Raw genomic sequence first — 25628 nt, forward strand, 5'->3', positions numbered from 1 at the left:
CAAGTAATTAACACTTGCGTTAAGGAGTGCCATAATATGTAGTCATTTAATGCTCCATTACTGATAACGGGACTTATAAAGCGTGCGTGCTAGTTATAATAACTCGGTTATAACCAGGAATATGTGGTTTTGATTCAACAGTTCGTCATCCAAAAATTAGTAATACAAATATATATGGTCAGCATTAACATAAATTCAAGAACATTTATTTATTTGTGTGTATATTGGACCCCAAATATGTTCATGCGATTTCATCTCTAGATTATCCTCACGGAACCTTTCAACTGTTACCGCATTTTATAGTCGGACGGACATGATAGGAGGGCAAACCTAAACATGGCGTTCAATTTCGGAGGCGCCCCCACCAATCCTGCTGCCAGTAAGACTTTTAACTCCAAATGTGGCTTTCGTTTCGATTATTAAGCATTGCTATGTATTCTGAATTCATGGACCAAAATTTGTCCGCCGTTGTTGAATCAACAGAGAAAGATCACAGACATGTAGCCTGCTGTTGTTCCTCAGCTAACGTTAGCAGTATAAAAGATGAACCACATCCCATAAGCTTAGTATAGAGTCTATAGATTATCTCATTTGATTTCGTATTTGAAGCGTTCGTAACAGTTTTCTAAGTGGTGAAAGTAATCGTTTTTAGATCACATTGTTCGATTTATTAACGGCTGCATGTGTACAGCCACAACTGATGGTTTTAAGCCACATGGCGATTTTGTTCCGTTTATAATTTACACTACCCATATCATGACATCCCATATTAAATGTTGTATTCTATCATAAAGGCACGACTGGATTTTCATTTGGTTCATTTGGTGCCAAAACCACAGCATCCTCAGCATTTGGCTTTGGCGCCCCTGCCACCACAACCACTGCCGCCTCTGGATTTGGTAGTAAGAACAACACTTAGTCCTGTCCACATCTCCTTAAAGTCCTACACAAATAGTGCTATGTCGTCTATTTTGGTCGTCTATTTGGAGCATCACTTGTCCTGTCCACATCTTCTAAAAGTCCTAACCAAATAGTCTTCATTTGTACTATGTTGTTTATTTGTAATATGTATTCTCAGGAAATGATAGTGCTTTCAGTTTGGCCAGCACTACTTCTAAGACGATCTTCCTGTGCTGTAGCAGCCTATTATTTGGAACGAGGTCAAGGCATATGGTGTATCAAGTGCCATTGAGTCTGACTGCACATTTTGTGCCTCTTTGTTGCCTCTGTCACAGCCCTGACCGCCCCTGGATTTGGGGCTGCAGCCACAACTGCTGCAGCAGCTCCAGGATTTGGGTTTAGCTCGGCCGCAACAGGTAAGACCTACATACGGACATGTACATGACCAAGCCAAGGATAGCTGTAGATATTAGTCCAGTTAGGTGCCCTTTTTGGATATAACGGGAGTTATATCCGTCGCTTTGTTAGAATTCGTAATGGTTTTCACAAAGTAATGCTAAATGTGTCCTGTGTATCTTCTATTATCTAGTGTGTGTGTGTGTGTGTGTGTGTGTGTGTGTGTGTGTGTGTGTGTGTGTGTGTGTGTGTGTGTGTGTGTGTGTGTGTGTGTGTGTGTGTGTGTGTGTGTCCGATAATGGTCAACATTCAGTTGCTTTGAGATTGTGCTTTTTACAAGTAACTTAAAGATGCATGCCCATATCAAGTGAAATGAAGAGTTTATTTTTTTCATAAAGTTTCTTCAAGATTGCATGATTTGTTTTTCTTACCCTAACCTCTTCATGTCGCCCTCTCTCTCCGTCTGTCTCTGGCTGCCTGCCCTCCAATGGCTGCAGGGTTTGGGGGTCTTGGAGCAGCAAACCCCACTGCTGGTGGGTTTAGGGGGGTGTTGCATGCTTTAGTCCAGCTACCACCACTGGCACTGTTATCAATGTTGGTAATAGCCTGGCTAGCACAGGTAGTGGCCCCCTTAAAAATTTCCTAATTTAATCAGTATCTGTGTGCACATCCACGTCCATAATTTTCATAACATTGACGTGTGTTTGAAGTTTTTTCAACACATAGTGATGAGGTGTTTGTGGTTGTGTTGCGCTCTTTCTGGGCGGTACCTTCCGGCCACCATTGTATGTTGTACGTCCTGGCACTTAATGTACGCACTTATTGTACACACTTAATCTACATTGCACTTTCGTAGTACTTAATTGTGTAGCATCTGCAGTAAATGCTATCACTGCTGTACACGGGGAATGGGTTAGCCTAGCGATGGTTAGTACTTGCACTTGGTTCTATGAACATCTTTACTGTACCGACACAGCAATGTATCGTTTCACTTCTTATGACAAATGTACTTATTGTAAGTCGCTTTGGATAAAGCCTAAATGTAAATGTAATGTCTTTGGTGTCACGGTATGTAGTGCAGTTCAGCCAGTAGTGCAGTTTTTTTTTTTTTTTGAATAATCACAAAGTAGATTGTCGTAACCATGGGGATAACGCCCCCCCCTTCGTCCTAGAACTCTGTGCAAACTATATTTTAAATATCAGTGTTCGGAATCACTTGCACTTTAAGTCACCTTAATATTAACCTGGCTTCCCTACCATTGGTCTGGTATTGGGAGGTCTGCTATCCATTTAATATACAGTATAGTTTAGATTTGTAATGTTACTATTTTTCTGTTCCTTTTAAGCGAGTAATAGGAGATCTCTGTGTAGGCCTTAATATTGCTTTGTTTTTCTGGCAACAATATGATCATAAACAAAATGCATTGATCGGAACTACTCTGTTGCAGTGAATATTCTGATACAGCCCACACTGTATCAGAACGCCCAGCTTTGCAGCCTTCTATGATCTACTCTTAGGTTATTTTTAGGTTAGTGTAAGGTTAAGGTACTAGTTCTCCTTTCTTCCTCATCTCTCCCCATCGGTCCACGTGTACTACATGCATGCACTGTTTGTTTCGGGAGGTTTTTCTAAACACCTTGTGTATTGCTCAGGGGCCTTCGGGGGCTTTGGAGCCACGACCACCGCTGCTGCCGTGCCAGGCTCCACCTTTAGCTTCGCTACACCCGCTAGCACCACAGGTAGGGCTCCCGCCTGCTCCAACCAGGACTAAATGGATTTGAATTGGCAATGAAACCTGTTTTTCCCCGCACTCTTAGGGCTTGTTAACCTATGAGAAACATCTTTGTTAATGTGCTATGCGTCTGAGAGGGGGGTGTCTTCTTGGGCGGCTGGCTGGGTAGGGGTTCTGTTATCTGGCATGAAGTTATGGAAAATAACACGTTTCCATATCAATCAGTGTTCAAAACAGGTAGAGTAAATTCCTTGTCTTGGGAAGATTTGGTAATTATTTCAGTTCAAATCTGGAATATTGGTAACTTCTGAGAAAGTCTAACGTGTCTGTTTTTATTGCGACTTATCGGAACTATGTACTTCTGCTTTTCTTTTTGTAATGAGCGTCCCATCCTACCGCCACAAGATGTCTCCCTACTCCCTTCCTCTCATTCCCTAAACTCTTCTTTAACCACTACTGATACGGAACGATGAGGTCAAGCGTCACAAAAAAGTGTTGAAATCGTGTTACCATCATGTGACTTTCGTTTTTTCTGAACAATTCCTCCTCTTCTGCCCTCCCAGGGGGCCTCTTCGGAAACACCCAGAACAAGGGCTTTGGGTTCCCCACTGGACTGGGGGCGGCCACCGCCCCCGGGGTGGGGGGATTCGGGGCTGCGTTAGGGGGCGGTCTGGGTGGGTTCGGGGGCTTCAACATCCAGGCTGCTCAGCCGCAGCAAGGTGAGAGACAACACTGAGAATAGGGGGGGGGGGGGGGGGGGGGGGGGAGGAATGAATGCGGCACTTCACGGTGACTAACTGTCCTACTCATCTCTCTCTCTCTCCTCTCCTCTCCTCTCCTCTCCTCTCCTCTCCTCTCCTCTCCTCTCCTCTCCTCTCCTCTCAGGTGGTCTGTTTGGCCAGCAGCCCCAGCACGGGCAGGCCCAGCTCTACCAGCAGGTGACGGCCCTGTCGGCACCCACTCTGCTGGGGGACGAGAGGGACGCCATCCTGGCCAAGTGGAACCAGCTGCAGGCCTACTGGGGCACGGGCAAGGGCTACTACAGTAACAGCACGCCGGCCGTTGACTTCAACCTAGAGAACCCCTTCTGCAGGTTCAAGGTACGGCGGGGCGGGGCGACTGGAGAAGATGGGTGCTTGTAAAGGTGTGGATCGCACTCAAAAACATTTGCAGGGTGAAACATGGGACGGGCATCCTCGGAGTTTGTGTTGAAGCCCTCTCAGCAATGCAAAAGCAAAAATGCACGGTGACCCTTGTTAACTAGGGATGGGCACGAGTAGTAAATTCCAAACTCGAGTGATCGACGGAATTCCTCGAGGATCAATCGAGTACTCGTTTAATCAAATCTATTTTTAGAATGCAACACATCTGCAGCAGGAATAGGCCTAATGATGAACGGCAATATTACCAACCAAACATGTAATGCTCTCCATCAAAACAGTCAGAGTTGTCAGAGTAATCATTATTTATTTTTGCAAACGTTCAAAACACATTTTCCTTACAAAAATAAATATGCGTCTCACAATTTAAATCACGTCGAACCAAGGCCTGTAACGGTTTAAAAAAAACAAAAAACAAAACAAGTAGCCTAACCATTGCAAATAATTTAAAGCTGCAAATAAAACGGCAGCAAATGGACTATGGAAATACTCAGCGTTGTGACCTTCTCTACACGGCCGGGATTACACACGCGTCTTGCGGCGGTGAAAATAGCCGACACACTTGGTTGCTGCGGGTCTGCTTTCCCGAACTCGTTTCATGAGCATATGTGGCCGCATAGTACTTGTAGTACTCTGGTAGCTCGATTTCGCTTGGCATATTTTACATTTCACCTTATGATCTCCTATTTCTTTAAAGTATTTAAATTCTTCGATGCGCTTTGCTTTAACCGCCATCTCTTAACTTTTTGAATTCTGGCGTGCCTGCACACGCCACGGAACACGCCACACAGAAATTTGATACATTTCATTTGCTTTGTGCCCACGGCATGCGTTAGTGGAGCCGCACAGAAAATTGATACATTTGCTTCAGAAAACTTTGTTTGTGTGTGTATATGCAAACTCGAGTTTGCCTGTCCACCAACCGAGTTCATTTGTAACGAGGAGTACTCGATTCGTCACGCCCATCCCTACTGTTAACCCATCAAAGAAATCCCCCTACCCCAGCTGTTAAGACTTTTACGGCATGAGGGGCCTTAAGTCTGTCGGGTGTGGTTTCCCTCTTCTGTTTTGTAGCACAGGATGATCTATTGATGGTGGTTGTTGGAATCCCGGCCCGCATTGAAGGCTTATAAGCACGTGTTGTTACTGAACAGTCAGAGGAGGGGCTTGGATGGGTTGAGGAGATAGTGTAGCGTCTTGTGGATTCAACTCCCAGCTGAAAGCTTTCTGGGTTGGCTTTGGATAGAAAGTGATTTCAAATGATGTGGAAATGCTAGTTTTTATTATTATTATTATTATTATTATTATTATTATTATTATTAAAAGCATTTACGTATACTTGTATGCAGTGTGCCTATGGGGTGGTACTTTAAAACACTGTGTGTGTGTGTGTGTCTCTGCCGTGCAGGCGGTGGGCTACAGCTGCATCCCCGGTAACAAGGACGAGGACGGCCTGGTGGCCCTGTGCCTCAACAAGAGGGAGGCGGACGTGCGCGCCCAGCAGCAGCACCTGGTGGAGTCCCTCTTCAAGCTGCTGGGCAGCAACCAGTCGCTGTCCGTCAACGTGGAGGGGGTCAAGGCCCTGCCCGACGACCAGTGAGAATTGGTTTTCACACACGTTCTGGAACAATAAATACGGGAAATGGGGGATACAATTTGTGGGGAGAAATGGATGTAAATGGAGCAGTTTATACCGTCCGGAAGACCTTGGGTTGGCTTGTTGATGCCCTCCTTTCTCATGACCCCCCCCCGTGATTTTTAATGCTTGCATTCCTCATTCTACACCAACTATAAGTGCCTCACTTAAAATGCATTTTCTGAGGACTGAACCTTATTTATCCCTCACCAGGACGGAGGTGATTGTGTACGTGGTGGAGCGCTCCCCCAACGGCACGTCCAAGCGCATCGCGGCCAGCACGCTGTACAGCTTCGTGGAGCAGGCCAACGTCAAGGCCCAGCTGGCCCAGATAGGGGTCCTCATGTCGGTGACACGCACGGAGCTCTCCCAGACCCAGCTCAAACAGCTGCTGCAGAACGCGCCCGCAGGTCGGTCTCCCGAGTCTCTTTCTGCGTGGACTTGTTTCTCGCTGTATGTGTCTCTCTCCTTTTCTATCTTTCTGTCTCATTCAGTCTCTCTGGATGTGTGTCTCTCTCTCTCTCTCTCCCAGTTTGTCTTTCTCATTCTCACTGTCGGGCCTTTCACAGATGCACCGTACGTCTGACCTTCTCCGGATAATACACGGCAGGGCTCGCGTTGAACACACCAGGTCCCCTAGTGTAAAGTCCAAAGAATCTTAGAGCCAGAGAGAATTCACAACGAGCGAGTTGGCGTGTTACTGACGTTGCTTCTTCCCTCGTTCCAACTTCTGTCTGCTTTCCACTTTTCTTCTGATGTCACCGCAAAAAGAGAGTTGGTAGCCCCGTCCGCCATCTTTGACGTGTTGTAAAGAAAACACTGCGACTATGCTGCCTACGGTGTGCGTCACGGCCTGCCTCCTACACGCTCTACCCAGGCACCACCCCTCGCCCGATGTATACAGAGCATCTCCCATATGTGGGAACACGTCTGACGCGCCTTTTCTCCCGTTGTGCGTTCCATGTGTGAACGTGTAACTCCTACTCATCTTGGGGCCTGATTCCCTGGAGTTAATCAGTTCATGTGTGAAAGGCCTGCGTGTCTGTCTCTCCGTACGTTTGTCTTTCTTCCTGTCTCACTGTCTTTGCCTATCTCTCTTTTTGTCTTTTATTTCTCCGCCTGTCATTTCATTAAAAAAAAGAACTGAATAGTAGAGCTTTGTTCCGTCAAGTGAACGCCATGTGTTTCTACTTGTCATTCTCAGGCGTGGATCCCATCATATGGGAGCAGGCCAAGGTGGACAACCCCGAACCGGAGAAGTAGGTTGGGTTCGCAGCACAGAGACTGGGACCTATTTATAAACCAGTGTACCCAACCGGGTCCTGACCTCCTCTTCCCCCCCCCCCCCCCTGCAGGCTGATCCCGGTGCCCATGGTGGGGTTCAAAGAGCTGCTCCGGAGACTTAAGATCCAGGAGCAGATGACCAAGCAGCACCAAACCAGGGTTGATGTGAGTGGAGATCCCAGACCACCGTACCATCCCCAGCGACCACGCCCCAATAAAACCCTGTTCCTTTCCCCTCCTTCTCTTTCTCTCACTCGTACACAAAATGACCTTCTGTATCACCCGTGTGTCCACCCATCTCAGATCATCTCCGGGGACATCAGTGACCTGCAGAAGAACCAGGCGACAACGGTGGCCAAGATAGCCCAGTACAAAAGGAAGCTGATGGATCTGTCTCACAGAGTCCTGCAGGTAGAGAATCCTCGCCTGGATATCGGGTTCACCACAATAACAAATACACATACAGCTACAGCTAAATGCTAGCTCATCAGGCTAGTTCTGCTGGCTATTTATCCGGGTAGTTCAAATGGTTTCCTTGGCTAGTTAAAGGAGAGTTGATTCGGCTAGTACAGATAGTTCAGCTGGATAGTTCAGATAGCTACTTTGGCTATCTAAAGGAGTTCATCCGGCTAGTTCAGATAGCTACTTTGGCTATCTAAAGGAGTTCATCCGGCTAGTTCAGATAGCTACTTTGGCTATCTAAAGGAGTTCAGCTGGCTAGTTCAGATAGCTACTTTGGCTATCTAAAGGAGTTCAGCTGGCTAGTTCAGATAGCTACTTTGACTATCTAAAGGAGTTCAGCTGGCTAGTTCAGATAGCTACTTTGACTATCTAAAGGAGTTCAGCTGGCTTCTCCTCACTCCTCGCCTTATCATCGCCCTCCCTTCCCCCCTGCTAGGTGCTCATTAAGCAGGAGATCCAGAGGAAGAGTGGCTACGCTATCCAGGTGGACGAGGAGCACCTACGGGTGCAGCTGGACACTATCCAGTCTGAACTCAACGCCCCCACACAGTTCAAGGTGGGTGCTTGTGTCGGTGGCAACCACAAGAACTACCCTCATAACACTGTGAATATTCTATTCAGTAGGATGTATGCACTCTGTTCTATTGTGGCAACCTGGCACGGTGAGTGAACCACCTCCTCCCAAACAGGACACAAGTTCACTGGGCAAAAGCCAAAAAGGCATGTTTAATCCCAAATCAAACAAAGTCTAATACTGAAAATAATACAACGAAAAAACCTGGGAGGAATCGGCGGTCCTATCCCCCGTGGGTGGAATCCCGTCACCCACGAGGACCGGTCTCTCCGTACAGGAGCTCCAGGGCTGGGAGAGCCCTGAATGAGTGGAGAAGCAGGCTATTTAAGCCCTGCTTCTCCACCTGTTCCTCAGGTGCGCTGCTTTGTAACTTGTTGCACGGTCAGTCGGTCTGACGGTAAAGTTCACTTTTGTTGACTTTTGTTACTAAGGCTCATGTTTAAATAAAAGGTTATGTGGGCATGGTTTTGCTCCGTATTATATAAATACATTTCTCCACTGTATTGTTTTTTTTTTATCCAAAAAGGGGCGGTTAAATGAGCTGATGTCCCAAATCCGGATGCAGAACCACTTTGGGGCTGTGAGGTCAGAGGAGCGCTATAACGTGGACGCGGACGTTCTCCGCGAAATCAAACAGGTGAGATTTTACCTCCAATATGAATATGTATGCATATGCACATTTCTGTTACTTACGCCCTTAAAACATTTTTAATACTTTGACCCAAAGCAAATGCGGATATGAATATGTTTTGATTAATAAATTGGGCTGATTGAGTTTTGTTAGAGTTGGGCATCTTGCACAAGCCGATCCCAGAACATGTGCCCTACCCCTAACCCTGAAGGACTCACCCTGAGAGCCTGAGCCTCACTCCCTAGGCTCAGGCCTAGGGAGTGAGGCTGAATCCGTAACTCTGTCCTCCTCGTGCAGCACCTGAAGCAGCAGCAAGAGGGCCTGGGCCACCTGATCAGTGTGATCAAGGACGACCTGGAGGACATCAAGCTCATAGAGCACGGGCTGACGGACAGCGGGCACATCCGGAGCGGGCTCCACAGCTGAAACCCCCCACAGATTCCCCCCCCCCCTCCCCCCCACACACACCTTAATGCACCAACACTCAAAGCCTCCGTGGTTCTCGAGACTCCCTTCACGTGAAACACAACTCAATTCTACAATGATGGTTTCCGTAGTTGTTTGAGACGTGAATGTGAGAACGAGTTTTATGAGACGGTATGTCCCTAATATGCAGAGTAGTCACGGACTGAGTACGGTTTTTAAAACCCACACCACATACTTAGAGAAAAAAGCCCAACGTAGGCCAGATGTCTGAACAATATTGCAGTTACACCAACAATACTTTCAGACATTTGGCAATTGTTTGTACAACAAAATGTTATTCATTGTAAATAGGTTTTTCATTGCAGTTGTAACATGACAAGCTCCATGATTTTTATTTTTCATTTTATTTATTAATAAAATGAAAAATCCTTCAAAAACTTTGGCTGTATTTCTTGCATGTGACGCATATCCAAGACTATACAATATCGGGGTCCATAATGTTTGTATGAACTCTTTATACCAAACAACTTTGCTAATAATTTAATTGTTAAAAAACTTTGGCTAAGCAATTGGAAGAAATCAACCAGAGTAATCCTATACCTCCCTTCAGGCCTCCCTCAAAACGCATAACTTTAGAAATATGTCCACCTAGCCTGGTTTAAGGCTTCGGTATTATGCAGTGCGTACATGGGTGGGTAGGTAGACAGACCGGTAGGCATTGATTCTAGGCCCTTTAATGACCATCGTTAATAGTGTATGTAATGAATAGTTTCTAGTTTTTTAAGAATAAGTTCTCAATAATTATAACAAAGTCCCATTCCTCTTAGGTCACTCACTACTACCAAACAGCCAACCGTACCCTAACCCGACCTTATGTTCAACACATTTTCTCTTTTGAATTTTTGTAGTTCTTTGCACTGGGCAGAGAACTACAAATCATGAATTATTGCTAGAATAGGTATTCACAATCCCTCCAGCAAGTAGGTAAACAAGTGATGATGATGCAGATGACCCCTGAAATTGAGTGTTTATTCCTGGAGCGAGGGACCCCTCCAGCCCCAGTTATTACACTTACATTTCCTTTATGTAGCTTAGGCTTTTGTCCAAAAGAGACAAACAAACAATTATACAATACAGTGCATTCAACAATGGAGACACAATTCCAAAAAGTGCAAGAATAATTTGAGTTCATAAAATTCTTCAACTAAGCTAAGCAACTGCTTTAACTGCTAAAATATATTACACATGTATTTGTAAGCCCATGAAGGGTTACAAATACCCCACTGGGGGTGGGGGCCCCCCTAGTCTATGAGGGGACAGCGAGGGCCACCAGGCGAAAGGCCTCCATGAACTCATTGATGTCGATGCTGCCGTCCTTGTTGAAGTCAATGCTGAGGGCCAGGTCGGCGATGGCGTCATCGTCCACCTCCGTCTTCAGATGGGCGCTCAGGAGCTTCCAGGTCTGCCGGAACTCCTCGAATGACAGCGATCCTGAGGTTGGAGAAAACGCTTGTTCACTTTCAACCCGTTGAAAACATGAGCGTCGTGGTTACGGTTGGCCGCTGGTTTCAGTGTTGAGTTTAAACGTGACCAGAGCCGGATTAACCCAAAGGCAAACTAGGCACGTGCCTAGGGCCTGATCGGCGGGGGGGGGGCCCAGACAGAAGTAAAAAAAAAAAATAATAAAAAAAAAATAAAAAAAAAAAATGAAATAGCCAATACAAATGTCCTGCCTACTATTTATTTCAGTGATAATATATCAATATATATTAATTAAGTAAAAATAGTGACGTTGTTTATCTTAACGTTACGTCACATTAAAGGCACCCAGTGCAACTTTCGAGGCTTAAAAATAAACATTCAATTTCTAGTCTTTTTTACACGTAGTAAGTTTCAATAACTCCATACCATTACATACCGACATTCAAGCAGCAAAGATGAGACGTCGTTGTGTGGTGAGAACTGATAGAAAATCGATAACAACAACAATGCCGCCATTTTCTTTATTTTTTGTAACCTACAATAAATAAAGCAGGCTTCCAGTCAATGGAAAAATGGCTTCTCCCCACCGGCGATTGTTGTTGTTTACGATTTTCTATCAGTTCTCACCACACAGCGACATCTCATCTTTGCTCCTTGAATGTCGATATGTAATGGTATGGAGTTATTGAAACTTACTACGTGTAAAAAAGACTAGAAATTGAATGTTTATTTTTCATTGAATGTTTACATAAAGTTGCACTGGGTGCCTTTAACGCCAATCAGTTAAGTCCGAGAGGAGGTCAGCGGGTCAAGACTAAGCGGAACAATAAAGCTAGCAGGCAGGTCGTTTCTTGTGTAGGCTAACATTCAAGATGCTTTTGGGTGCGGCAAAACATAAAAAGAAAAAAATGAAGAGGAACAAAAGAAGAAACAGCGGGGGGCTTTACAGAAGTTTCTGTCGGGCAGCCGTCCGACAGCTGTGAAGACAGCGGAAGACGCTGTGGCGCCGTCAACATCAGCGCCGTCATTTTCTACGATGAAAAGAGTGAAAACATACCGGAGAGCAACAGTAACAGAAAAAAAACAGAATGCCTTTGCCCTGTTGGCAATTGAGAATAGATTTACAACCTCCCTGGATTTTGAAGACATTATAGAGGACTTTGCCTCATCAAAACTCAGGAGAAAGCATCTGTAAATGTAAGTTTTCCATTTAAAAATCTAAATCTTAATAAGTAAAGTGAATGCATATAAATGAAATGCATAATATAGGGCTATACTTTCTACTATAATGAAATGAAATATGAGGAACAAACCAAGTACCGGTATATTCAAATCTCAAACAGCTGTCTTTCAGCTTATATATACATTTTATTATTTCTCCACAAGATCGTGATGATGCTGTCAAGATGTGTTTCTACTGCAATGGAGGCCTGTGGTGCTGGAAGGCTGAAGATTATCCCTGAGTGGAGCATGCTAAATGAGAGTGTTGGAAAATTGAAGATAGGTGATGCTTGTCCATGAAAATAAACATCTTTACCACTACAGCACACTTTCTCTGACTGCATATTTTATTAGTCTTTGTATATTTGACTACTTATTTAACTTTTCAATTTAATCAACACATTTAATTAAGATTTTCTGCAAAATGCAATAGCTTACTACATTTATCTTTTTTGCTCTGTTTACATAGCAATGCTGACACCGTGACACCTATTGGTGATTTACTGGGACTACTGCCTTAACAATGACACTGGCAATGGATAAGATAAGGATAATTTAATAGCATTTAATAGAGCCGTGTAATAACGTATAAATAATAAAAATCAAAAAATAGTCTGATAGACTGTTTAATATACAACACATGACTTATTTTGGCGTACAAATAACCAACTTGTAACCAAAGACTACGCTATGTAAAATGTGAATTAACTTTTATTAGTAACTTTGGTAAGTGTTACTGTCCGTCCACACCAGAAGCGAATTGAGCGACCAAATCGCCGGAAGTCATTCACTTTCTATGGGCAAGAGCGACCAGAGCGACCAAAGCGACCAACGCTACCAGCGGCCAAAGTTGAGCGACCAGAGCGTCAAAAATAAGTTGAAAACTTTTTAACTTTATGCAAATGACTATTATTCGCTTCAGCGACCAAACACTGACAGCCAATCGGAATGTAGACGCTCTTCGCTTGCGTGGATCCCAGGGAACATCGGCAGGCACTTTGGTTCCTATCTACCTTTATTCACTCACTGAACAAAATGTCGGCTGAAGTATTAATCGCGGCTGTAACTGGGCACCCGGTGTTGTACGAACCCACCCTTTTTCAGTTCAGAGATCGAAACGCCATAGTGGTTTGGATATCAAGTGATGATAAGCGGGAGTATTTATAGGCTACATCTAGAACGTTCGTATTTAAGCGGGAATCATTATAATTTGCTCTACATGCCACCAATCTAACCAAACAATCGCGTGTAGCATGCTTTAAACAAAACCAAAAAAGTATTTGAAATCGTCACATAAACAAACTAATCGACAAGACGAGGGATAAATGACAAGGGATATATCTCTTGTCTTTTATCCCTCTATTCCCCACTATTCACGGAGCCTGAGGTGAATAATTTTTTAATTAAATAGTCTAGATAGATAGATAGTCAAGTCTTTATTAATACCAAACGACACAAATCGTCGGGAATCCATTTAGGTGGTTCGTCCCACACAGGACAGTAGCCTACAATACCACACAGAACAAGTCTGACTGGATAATACACACAATACATCACATTAAAACTAGACACGCGTTGATAGATAGATAGACAGAAAGGCCTAGATAGATAGATATGTTCCATTATTTGCCTTGAGGAGCCAACCAGTCCTGTGCACGTATGCAAATTAGCCATGTGTCCCAACGTCTATTTGTTTTGAATGCGACGAATGAGTGCAGATCATGATTTGCAGATCCAGATCAGTGAAACATATTTTAACTACTACAGCACGCAGGGTTTTTTGTTCTCGGTTGTAATTAGCCTACATTTTAGGATTTTTTTTATATTGGGGGGAATCACTGTCCTACTTGTTGTCGAAGCACTTTATCGAACAAGCAAAACCGTCTCGGCAATATGGCCAAGGTGTATGGGAGAGTTCACTATTTGATATGGCTGTCTGTAGGGCCTACTAAACGCATACGGCTCCTTTAAATGCGTCTGCATAATTGAATTGTACGTCATGAGCGACTTGAGCGACCAAAGCGAACAGAAAAATTCGCAGCGAAACTTTGTGAGCGACCAGAGCGTCTTTGACGCTTTGGTCGCTCCTGGTGTGGACGTACAGTTAGGGTTAGGTTAGGTTATCGATGGAGGGGGGCCCAAAAAATACAGTCTGCCTAGTGTAGTCCATTTATTTAATCCGGCTCTGAACGTGACGTGAGGTAAAGTTATGTCTCGTATTTGTATTATTGTTGAACCCACTTCCAGCTTAAAATGCTGCACTGACAACAGCAATTGTATTGATTTGTAGTATCCCAATAAATTCAATAACATGCTGAGTTCATAATCAGTTTGGATTTAAGGTTAAATACAGGCTTGGAAGAACTGATGATAATCGTGAATAATGTCTTGCAATGTTTTAATAAAAAACGATAACATACTAACTGGTTGATAATGTGATGACATTTTTGAATAACAACTGATCATTTAATACCTTGTCAGTAATATAATAAAATGAGTGAGCCGATAACATACAACCTTTTTGCTCGTAATGTTAATATTACATTATTCATAATTTATCAAATGATCAAGCAAGTAAAATGTTTTTGCTTTAGTAGTGTAATAATTGTATACAATTCAAAAACAATTAATTCATTTATGAATTGATAAGGTTACGATTCAAGTTAGATTGCGCACTATAATAAGTATAATGTAATTATGTAAAATATATATATATATATATATAACATTATCAGTTTTTATACATACCTATTTGAAAAAAAATCAGTTCTGACAAGGTGCAAAGATTCATTGGCTAGGGTTTGACAATGCAAAATAATCTATTCTGCTTCGGTCGGAACCTCAGTTAGGTCTGCTCATGTAGGAGATACTGTGGAAGACATTCATCAGCTAAAACATTTGATGGCCCAGAAATGGTGGTAAATATACTCTACTCTGTTATATTAATTATGCAATAGAGGCCATGAACAAAACATATCAACTCAACGGACTCGTAGCTGTGGGAAAGAATTTCCGCTTGTGTGCCAAAGGAAGTGTTGCATTGGTGAGAGATTCTCACCAAAATATTTACTGAGAGTACAAATGGAATCCAATAGCTTCGAGAGCGGCTTGCCAAAAGATACTATGGTAGGCTACTTTAGAGAACACGATTAGCACAACATGGTCAAAAATAGAACCAAGCCACAAGGTCATTCCATTGGGACTTGAACCCAGATGGTGAAGTCACAATATGTTGCAGTCTACCTGTATGCCTCCCAGAGGGAAATGAACCCAGACTGACCTATACTCACAGGCCTTTCAAAGTAAGTCGCTTTGGATCTTGACTAGATGGAGTTTAATGCTCCATACTTAGATCAGTGAAGACCGACTCCCCTTAGCCTCACCTGAGTGGTCTGTGTCGATGATCCTGAAGATGGTCTCCAGGTTGGAGTGGTTTCTGTACATGGTCTCGAGGATACTGGCATTGGAGAGCTAACATTTAAAGGGACAGCATGGCCATTTTAAACACAGGTGCATGAATAGAACAGTGGTATTGTTCTTTGTGTATCAATTAACATCAGCAGGCTTGTGTGTCATTCATGTAAATAGATTACGCACGCAGGCACACACACCCACAAACGCACACACACACACACACGCACACACGCACAGGCACATGCACGCACGCACGCACACGCTCGCGCGCACACGTGCAAACACACACACACACACCCACATACATACACACACACATACACACACACACACACTCACTCACACACTAACCCTAGGACAAACACACACACACACACACACACACACACACACACACACACACACACACACACACACACACACACACACAATGGACCTCATGTTTGGGCTCGCTGAAGACCAGGTCCTGGATCCACTCCCGGTAGTCCAGCATGCCGTCCTGGGTGCTGGTGCCCAGCTGTGAGCGCAGGACCCTCCAGGGCAGACCCAGCTTCAGCACCTCCTCCATGGCACTGGCCCAGTGCTTCAGAGAGATCAACCCTGGTGGACGGACCTCAGTGACGTCACGTATTTGCTTCCCTACACGTCTACTAGATGGCGGTGAATAAGCATCAGGGCTGCATCAAGGCTATATCGTCTCCCAGGGAATAGAAACATCTGTTTTGCAGGGAGACCATTCTTTCTAGCTTTTTGATTTTTCGCTGTTCAATGCACTTGCAATCTCTAAAAACTTTAAAGTGCAAAATAAAAATCTTTTACAAAATATTATATACTATTATTAGCATTAGGATTAGGATCATAATAGATTATTACGATCATGGAAATGGTCAGTATTGTTATTATTGCTGTTGTAGTTGCACTTAACCCTTACAGTGTTAAAGCCAGGCTATTGATCTCCCCTGTATTCTCATAGTAGTAGTCCTAATAGAAGTAGTACTAGCAGCAGTACTAGAAGCAACATCACTAATAGTGGTACAGTTGATCTCACATGGTTCGTGTTTGAGTCAATGACTTTACAGAGGAGCTGGTTATGGGAGCGCGTGTTGAGGTATTTCATGTGTAACACTTCCTCATGTGTTCTAAATGGTTGTACGTGTAACCAATTCCGTCCAGAGATGTTTTGGTCCTGGTCCGTTGTTAAGGCCCCTTTGGAAGGGGGGTTCAGGACTAATTTGAGGGGTTCCCCCTCATGCATATGCCATATGCACTGGAAAAATTGGTGAGGCGATGTCAGGCTCACTCGAAGTGTAACCATCAAAGAACTTTTCGGCTGAACGGTTTCTAGAGCGATGTTAAAGGAGTACCCGTGTTGTCAGGATCGTAGTGCTGGAACGCACCGAGGAGGTCTGACTTGTGGGCAAACAGCTGCTCCCTCAGAGCGCAGAGAGCCGACCGCTCTGTTCTCCCGATACTGAGAAATACACACACACAACCGTACTGCATCGTAGTTCATACCGTATTCACCTTGGTGTGTTCAGTGCTTTGATAGTGGTCAAATAAAGAAATGTCTGTTAAGGGGGCAGGATCGTTTAGTCGTTATTAAGGTCAGTGTTCGACCAATAGGCATCCTTGAGCAAGGTGACCTAGCCCCCTGCAACCTCATTAATGACCTGCATCCCATTTCACCTTCTTGTCACTTTGGATTGGAGTGTCTGCAGCAAAATGACGAAATGGTAAACAGAAGTTCCACAAGCCCAATCAGAACATGTATCCGATCAAGCCAGCGGTGTCCTTGCCCTTCCTTATCTCCCAGTCCTCCAAAGTATTCCAGTGATTGCGTTTCCGCTTAGCTCAAAACACTCTTTTCAAATTCTACCATCAGGGAGAAAATTGTCCCATAGTCAGTGTTGTCGGAGTATCTATTACACTGATACAAGACAAACGATCCTTCCAACAGTGGCTGGAAAGAGTGTGGCGCATTTAGTGGGAGGCTGGTTGCGGAGCTGTGGTCCCAAACCTCTGTCTGAGGGTGAGGGTCCGGCAGGTCTGACTGGACTGGTACTGGATGAAGTGTGGCACCAGGTCGGGCCCCATGCGGACGTAGGCGCCCCGGTTGCTGCCCACCTCGTAGTAGTTGGACGCTGAGAATAACGTCAGCACCTGGGTACCAAACAAGAGAAGGCAACTAAAGAAAGCAAGGGGGGGGCTTGACAACAGCCAGGGACCTTTAACACCCAAAGCCCAAAGCTTATGCTTCACGATGCCTGCAGTCACCATACAGGCATCCCTGAGTGCTCTGAAAATCCCTGCACGTCGCAATCCCATAAGAACCTCAGTAGTGAGGGACAAGGATTTGTCCTAAATACACTGTGGCACCACCCACCCGGCGGTTGTGGCAGAACTCGTAGCCGTCCTGCTTGCACTCGTGGGAGCGGATGAGCAGCTGGAGGTGGTGTTTCCCCAGCACCTCCTCTGTGACGTCGGGCCCCCAGTAGCAGCCCCCGCCCCGCACCTGGTTGGGTTGGCAGCCGTCCTGGGCCATGGGGTCGCTCCACAGGAGGTCCACCATCTGAAACGGCCACAGCCCCATCGTTAGAGGACCGTCCCGTCGTCGGTCGTGTGTAGGCGTGTCCACAACATCCGGGTGGACACGCCCACCTGTGATGTCATAAGGGACAGATTTCAAAAAACGGCTTGTAGCGGCTAATCACACCACACCTGGTGGCATGCCATGGGACCTTTAAGCAGATACTTTCATCATCTTGTATTCTGTATTTATAGACAGTTTTGCGTTTCATTCATAAGCAGGGGATGGTAAGAAGCATCTAGCTCAGACGATGACTACGGGGAGCCTGTGGGGACATGGGGTGGGGTTCGAACCCACAGCCCAAACCACAGCCATTCAGCTGGGAGGCAAAATCACCAGGCCCCCGATCACTTCATTGGCACCACACAGCGTTCAACCCCTCCTCTGCCTCCTCTCACTCACCTGTTTCCACTCGTCCCGTTCTGGGGTCCGGGGCTGCGGGTCCGAGCCGTCGTCGTCATCAGCGTCATCGTCGTCTTCGTCCGAGGAGGAAGAGGAGGACACCAGCCTCCGCAGCTCCTGGAGGGACTGGCTGAGACCGGCCTGCTGCCGCCTCTGCCTCAGCTCCTCCTCCACCGCCGAGCCGGAGTGGAGGGAGCGCCGTTGGGCGGCGTGCCTGGAGCCGGGGCCCGGGGCCGGGGCCCGGGCCCCCGTCCCGTGGTGGTTCCTCTCCTCGCCTCTCTCGGTGCAGCGGGGAGCTCTCCTGTTGCCGCCGGCCGACCGGCGACTACTCTTGGGCGGCCGAAGCGCGGACACGTACTGTAGGTAATGTGTTGACGGACGTACAGACAAACAGATGGATGGATGGACAGACACATGGACAGACGGAAAAAGGGCCAGACGGACATAAAGAGGGACAGACGGACAGACAGAAAGAGGGCCAGACGGACATAAAGAGGGACAGACGGAAAGAGGGCCAGACGGACATAAAGAGGGACAGACGGAAAGAGGGCCAGACGGACAGACAGAAAGAGGGCCAGACGGACAGAAAGAAAGAGGGAAAGACGGACATAAAGAGGGACGGACGGACAGACAGAAAGAGGGACAGACGGACATAAAGAGGGACAGACGGACAGACAGAAAGAGGGACAGACGGACATAAAGAGGGACAGACGGACAGACAGAAAGAGGGACGGACGGACAGACAGAAAGAGGGACAGACGGACATAAAGAGGGACAGACGGACAGACAGAAAGAGGGACAGACGGACATAAAGAGGGACGGACAGACAGACATAAAGAGGGACAGATGGACAGACAGAAAGAGACCAAACATGAGACTATTCTTTGGGGTGCGTAGAGATGGATCAGGGAACCTTCTCACAGGTTCTGATGGTTCTGCCGAATGGTTTACTTTGTGTCTTTCCATCCTGGCGATGACGTTGAGGTCCGTGGTATCAGAAATCCCCCCGTGGACCACCAGCACCTTGCCATCGATCACCGTGGCCAGGGGCAGCCAGCTGAACATCTTCTGCAGAAGCTTCAAGATCTTTTTGCCGTGAACCTATGGAAGGAGTGTTTTCCTAAACTTTGGGTCAGGCGCCAAAATTGGGTCACAATCCAGTGTGATGACGGTCGAGCACTGACAACCAACAGAGTGTGTGGTTGTTGGGTCACATCATATTTAGATATATGTCTAGATGAATTGAATCAGTATCCGATTCAGATTCTGAATTTACTTTATTGGCAAGTAAGTGTAACCATACAAGAAATTTCCAATATCAATAATCACGATAGATAAACAGCAAAACTGGGTTGTGTCGTTAAAAAGTTGTTAAAAACCTACCCTATATTTTCCAAGCACTTCTTTGGTGAATCCATATCTGCAACAAATAAATATCCCATAATAGATAAGCGATTGGCTTCGGCTTCAGGCCATCAAGAGGGTGAACATAACGGAGGTTAAGGGGGCCCAGATCCACCTCAGGTTAACAATGTGGTCCTCGTGGTTCCCCCTGTTGAGGTGGACCCCGTTGGGGTACACCAGCAGGAAGGCAAACAGAATGAGCAGGATCTCCATGGAACTCTTGCCACGGTCCACAAAGTCTCCGTTGAAAACATAGGGCTTCTCCGAGGAAGGCAGGCCGTTCTGCGACACGAAGGGAAAGAGTGGAAGTTATTTTAGAATGGAATCCACGTGTAATAAAAAAAAATTCCTTCATTAGCCTACTTGTTGGTGACATTTGTACGTACCTTATAAAATACTAATAACAGATCTTCTAATTGCCCGTGCAAGTCACCTAGGATAAAACACATTATTTTTTTCTGTCGAAATGGCAAAACATTTGCATAGTATGTGTGTGTGTGCAGGCACGCGTGTCTGTGTGTTTGTGTGTGTACCACATATAGTGATCTCCTTTGAGTGGCAGGTGGAGACGTGATTAATGTTGGGTAGGATTCTCAGGAGCTTCCAAGCCTCTCCGAGAAGCTGCAGGACGTACCGGGAATGAAGCAGCTACTAGGAGCAACCAAAATAAAGAAAAACAGAAATACCAAGAAACGCTAGATCATGGGATAGAGATTAGAAAGGTTATCCGGGGAAGATGGCAAGAATTGATGGTTAATTGATAGAGAGGTGTTGTAGTTGTAGTACATAAGCAGGCTAATTACAGTATCTTGAAAAAAAAAAATCTGCATAACCACATCACTAACATTAGCCCTATAATAATGGGTGTGATCATTTGTGTTAGAAATAGGGAAAAAGGGGTTAATAATACTAATAATACAAACAAAAAATTATATTTTTATAGCGCCTACATATGGGAGAAAACAGAACTTTACAAATTCACCTGGAATACAAATTTACAAATGTGTGTGTCTATGGGACTTCGAAAGCCATAGTCACCAATTATAAAAAGATGAATCTGTCTTTCTATGTACACCTGCGGGTTTGCACACACAGCTTAAAGGGGACATATTATATCACCAAGTGTCAGTGTGATAAGCCGTTACGAGCCGTTTTGAAAATCTGCCTCTTCTGACATCCTATGTGGGCGCGTCCACCTAGATGTGTGTTAGATAGATCAGTCTACCAGCCTACCCAGTGGACTGTAGTAAACGTTGCTCATCTATCCGTCTCACATCTAGGTGCCAGGCCCACTTGTGATGTCAGAAGAGGCAGATTTTCAAAATGGCTTGTAACGGCTAATCACACTCAGACCTGGTGGTATAATATGTCACCTTTGAGGCAGCTCAAATCCCAGGCCCGGCACCAGTGCACCTACCTGCTTGTGCTTGAAGGCCTCCACCAGTTTGGACGCCTCACAGAAGGTCATGGGGAAGGTGAGGTGGGGCCCGTGGTAACCGTGGGATACCTCGATGCTCTTGTAGCAGAAGTACCTCTCCCATTCCGTGTCATGGACCACGTCGTTCTCGCGGAATATATGAGAGATGAGACTTCCTGATGAGAGACGGGGAAGACAGCGAGAAGTGGCAGAGGCAAACAGCGTTGGGGGGGGGGGGGGGAAAGGGGGCTTAAAGTGGAGCTTGGATCACTGTGTAATAATCTAAGAGGACCCGAATGGGATTATGGAGGGCATTATCTCACTCTCACTACTGGCTGGAGTGAAGTGTTCCATCAGGTAGCCGAAGAAATTGTAGAGCTGGGAATGATGAGGCAAATGAATAATCAACCATCAGTCATCAACTACGTGTGATTGGAGGAAATACAAGTAAGATAAAGATGGTGTTTTAAATGGTTCAAGAATAAGGCAGAAAATATGCTAGCTCTGACGTTATTTCCATAAAGAGAGAAGGCCAGAATACATGGCAGGCATGAATGTCATCAACGGTTCTCATGGGCAGACGATCATTTGAGGAAAAATGCACCTTGATCTGATCCTGTTCTCCTGCGTACTCGATGGACTGGAAGATGTTCCAGGTGCACCTGCGTCTCATCTCCAGCCGGGCTGCGTACTGGCGGTACCAGCGCTGGATCAGAAGTGCTGCCCTCATGGCTGGAGAGGAGGGTGAAGGATGGATGGATGAGCGGAGGAGAAACATGCAAACCAAAGAGTAGTTTGATCTGTGTGTTGAAGATGGCTTCCTCCAAAAACAACACAAACTGGATTTTGGTGTTTTGTTGCAGGAAGCAGGATAGTGTAGTGCAGCTATGGTGACTCCAAGCCATAAGGTCCTCGGTTCGATCTCCAATATACGCAGCTGACCTGTAGGCCGGCCTCACCCACTACCTGTTCTGCTCCTTAATGAACTCTGTCTAAATTCACTGTAAGCCACTTTGGATAATTTAAAGCATCTGCTAAATTATGATATAATAGACTCACCGGTCGCAGCTTCACCGATAGCATGGGGTTTAAGTTAATAGATCAATGTACCATTCATAGAAATGTGAAAAATGTGCAGGATATTTAAATGGATCAATACCATTAAACATGTATTTACCTGGAACGGAGATATGTTCTGGGAAAAGACACAAGAAACAGAGAGAAAACCTTCAAATAAAATAAATATAAATATATATATTGACGAGTGAATATCTGTCTCTTTTTCGCTCTCTCTCTTACTGTAGCTAAAAATCCATATGGAAATAAGACGTTCCACCTTTCCACACAGATAGTACCATAGTTATGCATGTCCTCGAACAATGAAGCTCCAAGGTGGATCATACCCTACCTCTTTCCCTCTTCTTTCCCAGAGATGCTGCTGCCTTTCCCATCCCACACCCCATGACCTGTGGTGGTATCTTCAATGCCAAAGCAAAAACAACATTCAAATTAATATTCATATATCCCATCTTCATACATTGAAATATTCATATATTGCGTCACAATATCTCTGACCGTGAAAGAGAGGATTTTGTGCATAAAGTAAGCATTGATTTAGTCAATGCGACTAAAGTGTACACATTTTCAACAGAGGTATGTATTGGTATCTATGTACAGGTAAGTATTTAGAAACAGAGACAGAACATTGCAGCAAGAACGTTATCCACGGTCATCATTCTTCAACAATGCATATTAGGCAAATTGTATTAACATAAATAATAGTTAAATAACTAAGAATTATACAATCAGAATCCTCATTGATCACAGGATATTTTAAATATAGAGTACATGATTGGCCAATCGCATTCAATCCAAAGCCCAACCCCCACGAAGACCGTGTAAACAAAAACCTTACCTAGTTAAAGTGTTGATTCCCAGCAGCTCCTCCACATCGTACATAGTTTGCCGTTGTCCTTTGCATAATTTCCACCACTAATAACACAACTGCTTCTGGCACAAATATACCCATTGCTTTATTGTCTCTTAACCGGTACACCCTTTGTTTACAAGTATTGAAAACACACAACAGCTCTCTGTGTCTGTCTCTGACCTGGGCATGCAGACGTCTAATATACAGGCGAGTGTCTTGGACGGCAATCCCCTGTGACCACTTAATCAAAACAACAAGTTGCTAGGGGATTAGGATTAAAGATGAGTATGACCGTGCAAGCCCCGAATAAACAAGATAAATACTTGTGTGATAAAGGGCACTCATTAGGTACAGTAGGCTGCAATTGTTGCTGACCTCATATGCAAAACCAACCCAGTTGCCAAACCCAAAATCTGTATGTTTCTGCAAACCTCAAATCTCATAGTTTCTGTACCAAAAATAAATGACATATAACTGACATAAAATCGTTTCTACGTATTTTTGGTTGCGAAACGTTGAGATTCAACGTGTCCGTGGTGTGCTGGACCGTACTGTACTAATAGCTAAGTTTGTTACAGTAAAGCATCACGTCAATGTATATTGCAGTGTGTTATCAGCGTTGGGAAAGTTACCTTGAAAGTGTAGTGAGCCAAGGCTAAGCTACAGGTTAGGTTACTCTACATTACATTGAGCTTCAGTACACTGAAGCGGTCTACCAGAGAAATGTAGGACGCTAAGCTACCGGTTACTCTGCATTAAATGAGATTCAACACATGCTGTAAAAATTGTTTACAATTCAAGTAGTCAAGTTTTAAAAAATACAATTATAATTATAAATCTTATAGCTTGGCCTTATAATACATACAATAATACATTTTATTTTAAAAAGCGCCTTTCAAGGTACCCAAGGGCACTGTACAAATAAGGTACACAAAGCCAATACAAAGCAATCAAACACTGACACTATAGACATAATACACTCAGGGACATTCAGAGAGCAAGCGTACCGCACGGAGATTGACCTATGGATGGATATGAATGCAAGGTACAAAGGGAAAAACACACATAGAAACACACAATACATACGGCATAAAGTGTAAACCAGATGTAGGGAGGATAACAAGTAAAAGCAGGGAAAATAAACGTGGCAGTGCAAGTTGAAATCAGTAGGCGGAAAGGAAAGCTGAACTAGATGGTGGTTTTTTTTAACTGTGATTAAAAAAGTAGATAAGTGCTTTGGCGCATCACGAGTGTCAGGGCATTCCACAGCTTTGGGCCTGCCACACTGAAAGCCCTGTCAACCATGCAGCAATATATACAAGTTAAATTCAAACAAATGTTGAATTTATTGTGTGACCAAAAGTTACATTTTTTCTCACACAATAAATAGACAAATTTCCAAAAGCAAATGGTCCTAAATAATGGAAATTATTGAGATTTATACTCTTTAATAGTGTATCGTTTGCTTGCATCATGCTTTGTGTATATGCTGTTGAGTGAAAGTCTGAGGGGCCATCAGTTTGTGGCTTGTTTCAATAGGCAGGTTGTGTACAAATATTGGTAACACTCTACAATAAGTGCACAATAATAAACCATTATTTAACCATAGTTAATGCATTCACAAGCATCAACTTAATGAAACAATTAACAAGCTAAAACAATGAGGATTTTTTTTTATCTTGGTACTCAGGCAGGTGTTGAAAACTAGCATGTTTGCTAATATACTTAAGACAATGCCTCTGGTTCGTCCAATGAATTGTCATGTCCATGTCAAATAAAATGGAATAATATTACTCATTAAAGGACATTATTCAACTTTAAAATATATATGAATACTTATACTTACAATTGTTATACTTACTAACAATTGTGATTGACGCATGTTCAATGTATCTTACTACAGTAGGCTGTAGTTCACTTCAACTTGCTTGAGAAATAAAAAGATTTTTATCACCTATAAAAAAAATAACTGAATGCCAGATGGCTTTAACGAGTCTCCAAGAGGCTTTCAATCATGACGTATTACAAATGAACTGACTAAACTTTGCAACTGAAATCTAAACTGAAGCACTCACTTGAGTCAGAGTTCTGATTTAAGCTAAAACAAACCTGCTGCTTCAAAACAGGTCCTATATACGTATGCTTCTATTTTGATATACATTTTAATATTAGCAATAATACTACAACTACTACTACTAATAATAATAATAATAGTGTCTGACAGTGGCGTCACTAGGCTGTTTTATTCGGGGCTAAATCCCCGGATCTAATTTGATTAGCCCCGAATCTTTTTTGTTAAAAAAATAAAAAATATTTTTTTTTAGATATTTTGCTGCATGCAGAGCCTGTGCCATATCCACCCGTCGCAGATGCTCCCATTTGTTAGGACTCTTGCGTAGGTTACTGCTAGGAATTTCTGTTCTACTGCTCAAGATTTTAAGCCATGAATTGATGAACTTGCATTGAAGAAAATATGTCAGTTTTCTCTGGGCTGTAAATAGGCCAATCTATGAGGTTAAATAGCATTTCCACTATAAAATGATGCAGAAAAGGCACAGATAGATGAATA

At 44.3% G+C, this 25628-nt stretch overlaps 2 protein-coding genes across 3 annotated transcripts; one reads left to right on the forward strand and one right to left on the reverse strand.

The window, feature by feature from the left end:
* Positions 1 to 10: 10 nt before the first annotated feature.
* On the forward strand, positions 11 to 9630 carry nup54 (nucleoporin 54). 2 transcript variants are annotated; one of them, XM_056589485.1, is made up of 15 exons: positions 11 to 379; positions 795 to 902; positions 1236 to 1316; positions 1794 to 1829; positions 2950 to 3036; positions 3593 to 3748; positions 3915 to 4129; positions 5598 to 5785; positions 6039 to 6235; positions 7030 to 7084; positions 7181 to 7274; positions 7413 to 7520; positions 8008 to 8127; positions 8672 to 8782; positions 9074 to 9630. In XM_056589485.1, exons 1-15 carry the CDS (start codon positions 337 to 339, stop codon positions 9200 to 9202), a joined length of 1728 nt encoding a protein of 575 aa, XP_056445460.1. In that variant the 5' UTR covers positions 11 to 336; the 3' UTR covers positions 9203 to 9630. The 2 variants fall into 2 exon arrangements, with proteins under 2 accessions (XP_056445460.1, XP_056445461.1); XM_056589486.1 differs by lacking the exon at positions 1794 to 1829.
* On the reverse strand, positions 9280 to 22135 carry LOC130380514 (serine/threonine-protein phosphatase with EF-hands 2-like). The gene is made up of 15 exons (XM_056587749.1): positions 21734 to 22135; positions 21453 to 21507; positions 21130 to 21305; positions 20246 to 20360; positions 20099 to 20145; positions 19828 to 19994; positions 19692 to 19728; positions 19260 to 19409; positions 18309 to 18665; positions 17703 to 17888; positions 17337 to 17479; positions 16684 to 16790; positions 15756 to 15919; positions 15289 to 15376; positions 9280 to 10693 (listed from the first exon to the last, which is right to left on the reverse strand). The coding sequence occupies exons 1-15, from the start codon at positions 21905 to 21907 to the stop codon at positions 10509 to 10511; spliced, it is 2151 nt and encodes a 716-aa protein (XP_056443724.1). The 5' UTR covers positions 21908 to 22135; the 3' UTR covers positions 9280 to 10508.
* Positions 22136 to 25628: the final 3493 nt, after the last annotated feature.

Source organism: Gadus chalcogrammus, chromosome 4 (genome assembly GCF_026213295.1).
Source record: "Gadus chalcogrammus isolate NIFS_2021 chromosome 4, NIFS_Gcha_1.0, whole genome shotgun sequence".
NCBI classification, from domain to species: domain Eukaryota; kingdom Metazoa; phylum Chordata; class Actinopteri; order Gadiformes; family Gadidae; genus Gadus; species Gadus chalcogrammus.

Coding starts and splice junctions, on each gene's coding strand:
- LOC130380514 (XM_056587749.1), bottom strand. CDS start 21,907: ATGTTTCTCCTCCGCTCATCCATCCATCCTTCACCCTCCTCTCCAGCC. Junction 20,146..20,245: donor AAAGGAGATCACTATATGTG/GTACACACACAA, acceptor GTTTTATCCTAG/GTGACTTGCACGGGCAATTA. Junction 15,920..16,683: donor CTACGATCCTGACAACACGG/GTACTCCTTTAA, acceptor TCCGTCCACCAG/GGTTGATCTCTCTGAAGCAC.
- nup54 (XM_056589485.1), top strand. CDS start 337: ATGGCGTTCAATTTCGGAGGCGCCCCCACCAATCCTGCTGCCA. Junction 903..1,235: donor TGCCGCCTCTGGATTTGGTA/GTAAGAACAACA, acceptor CCTCTGTCACAG/CCCTGACCGCCCCTGGATTT. Junction 3,749..3,914: donor GGCTGCTCAGCCGCAGCAAG/GTGAGAGACAAC, acceptor CTCTCCTCTCAG/GTGGTCTGTTTGGCCAGCAG.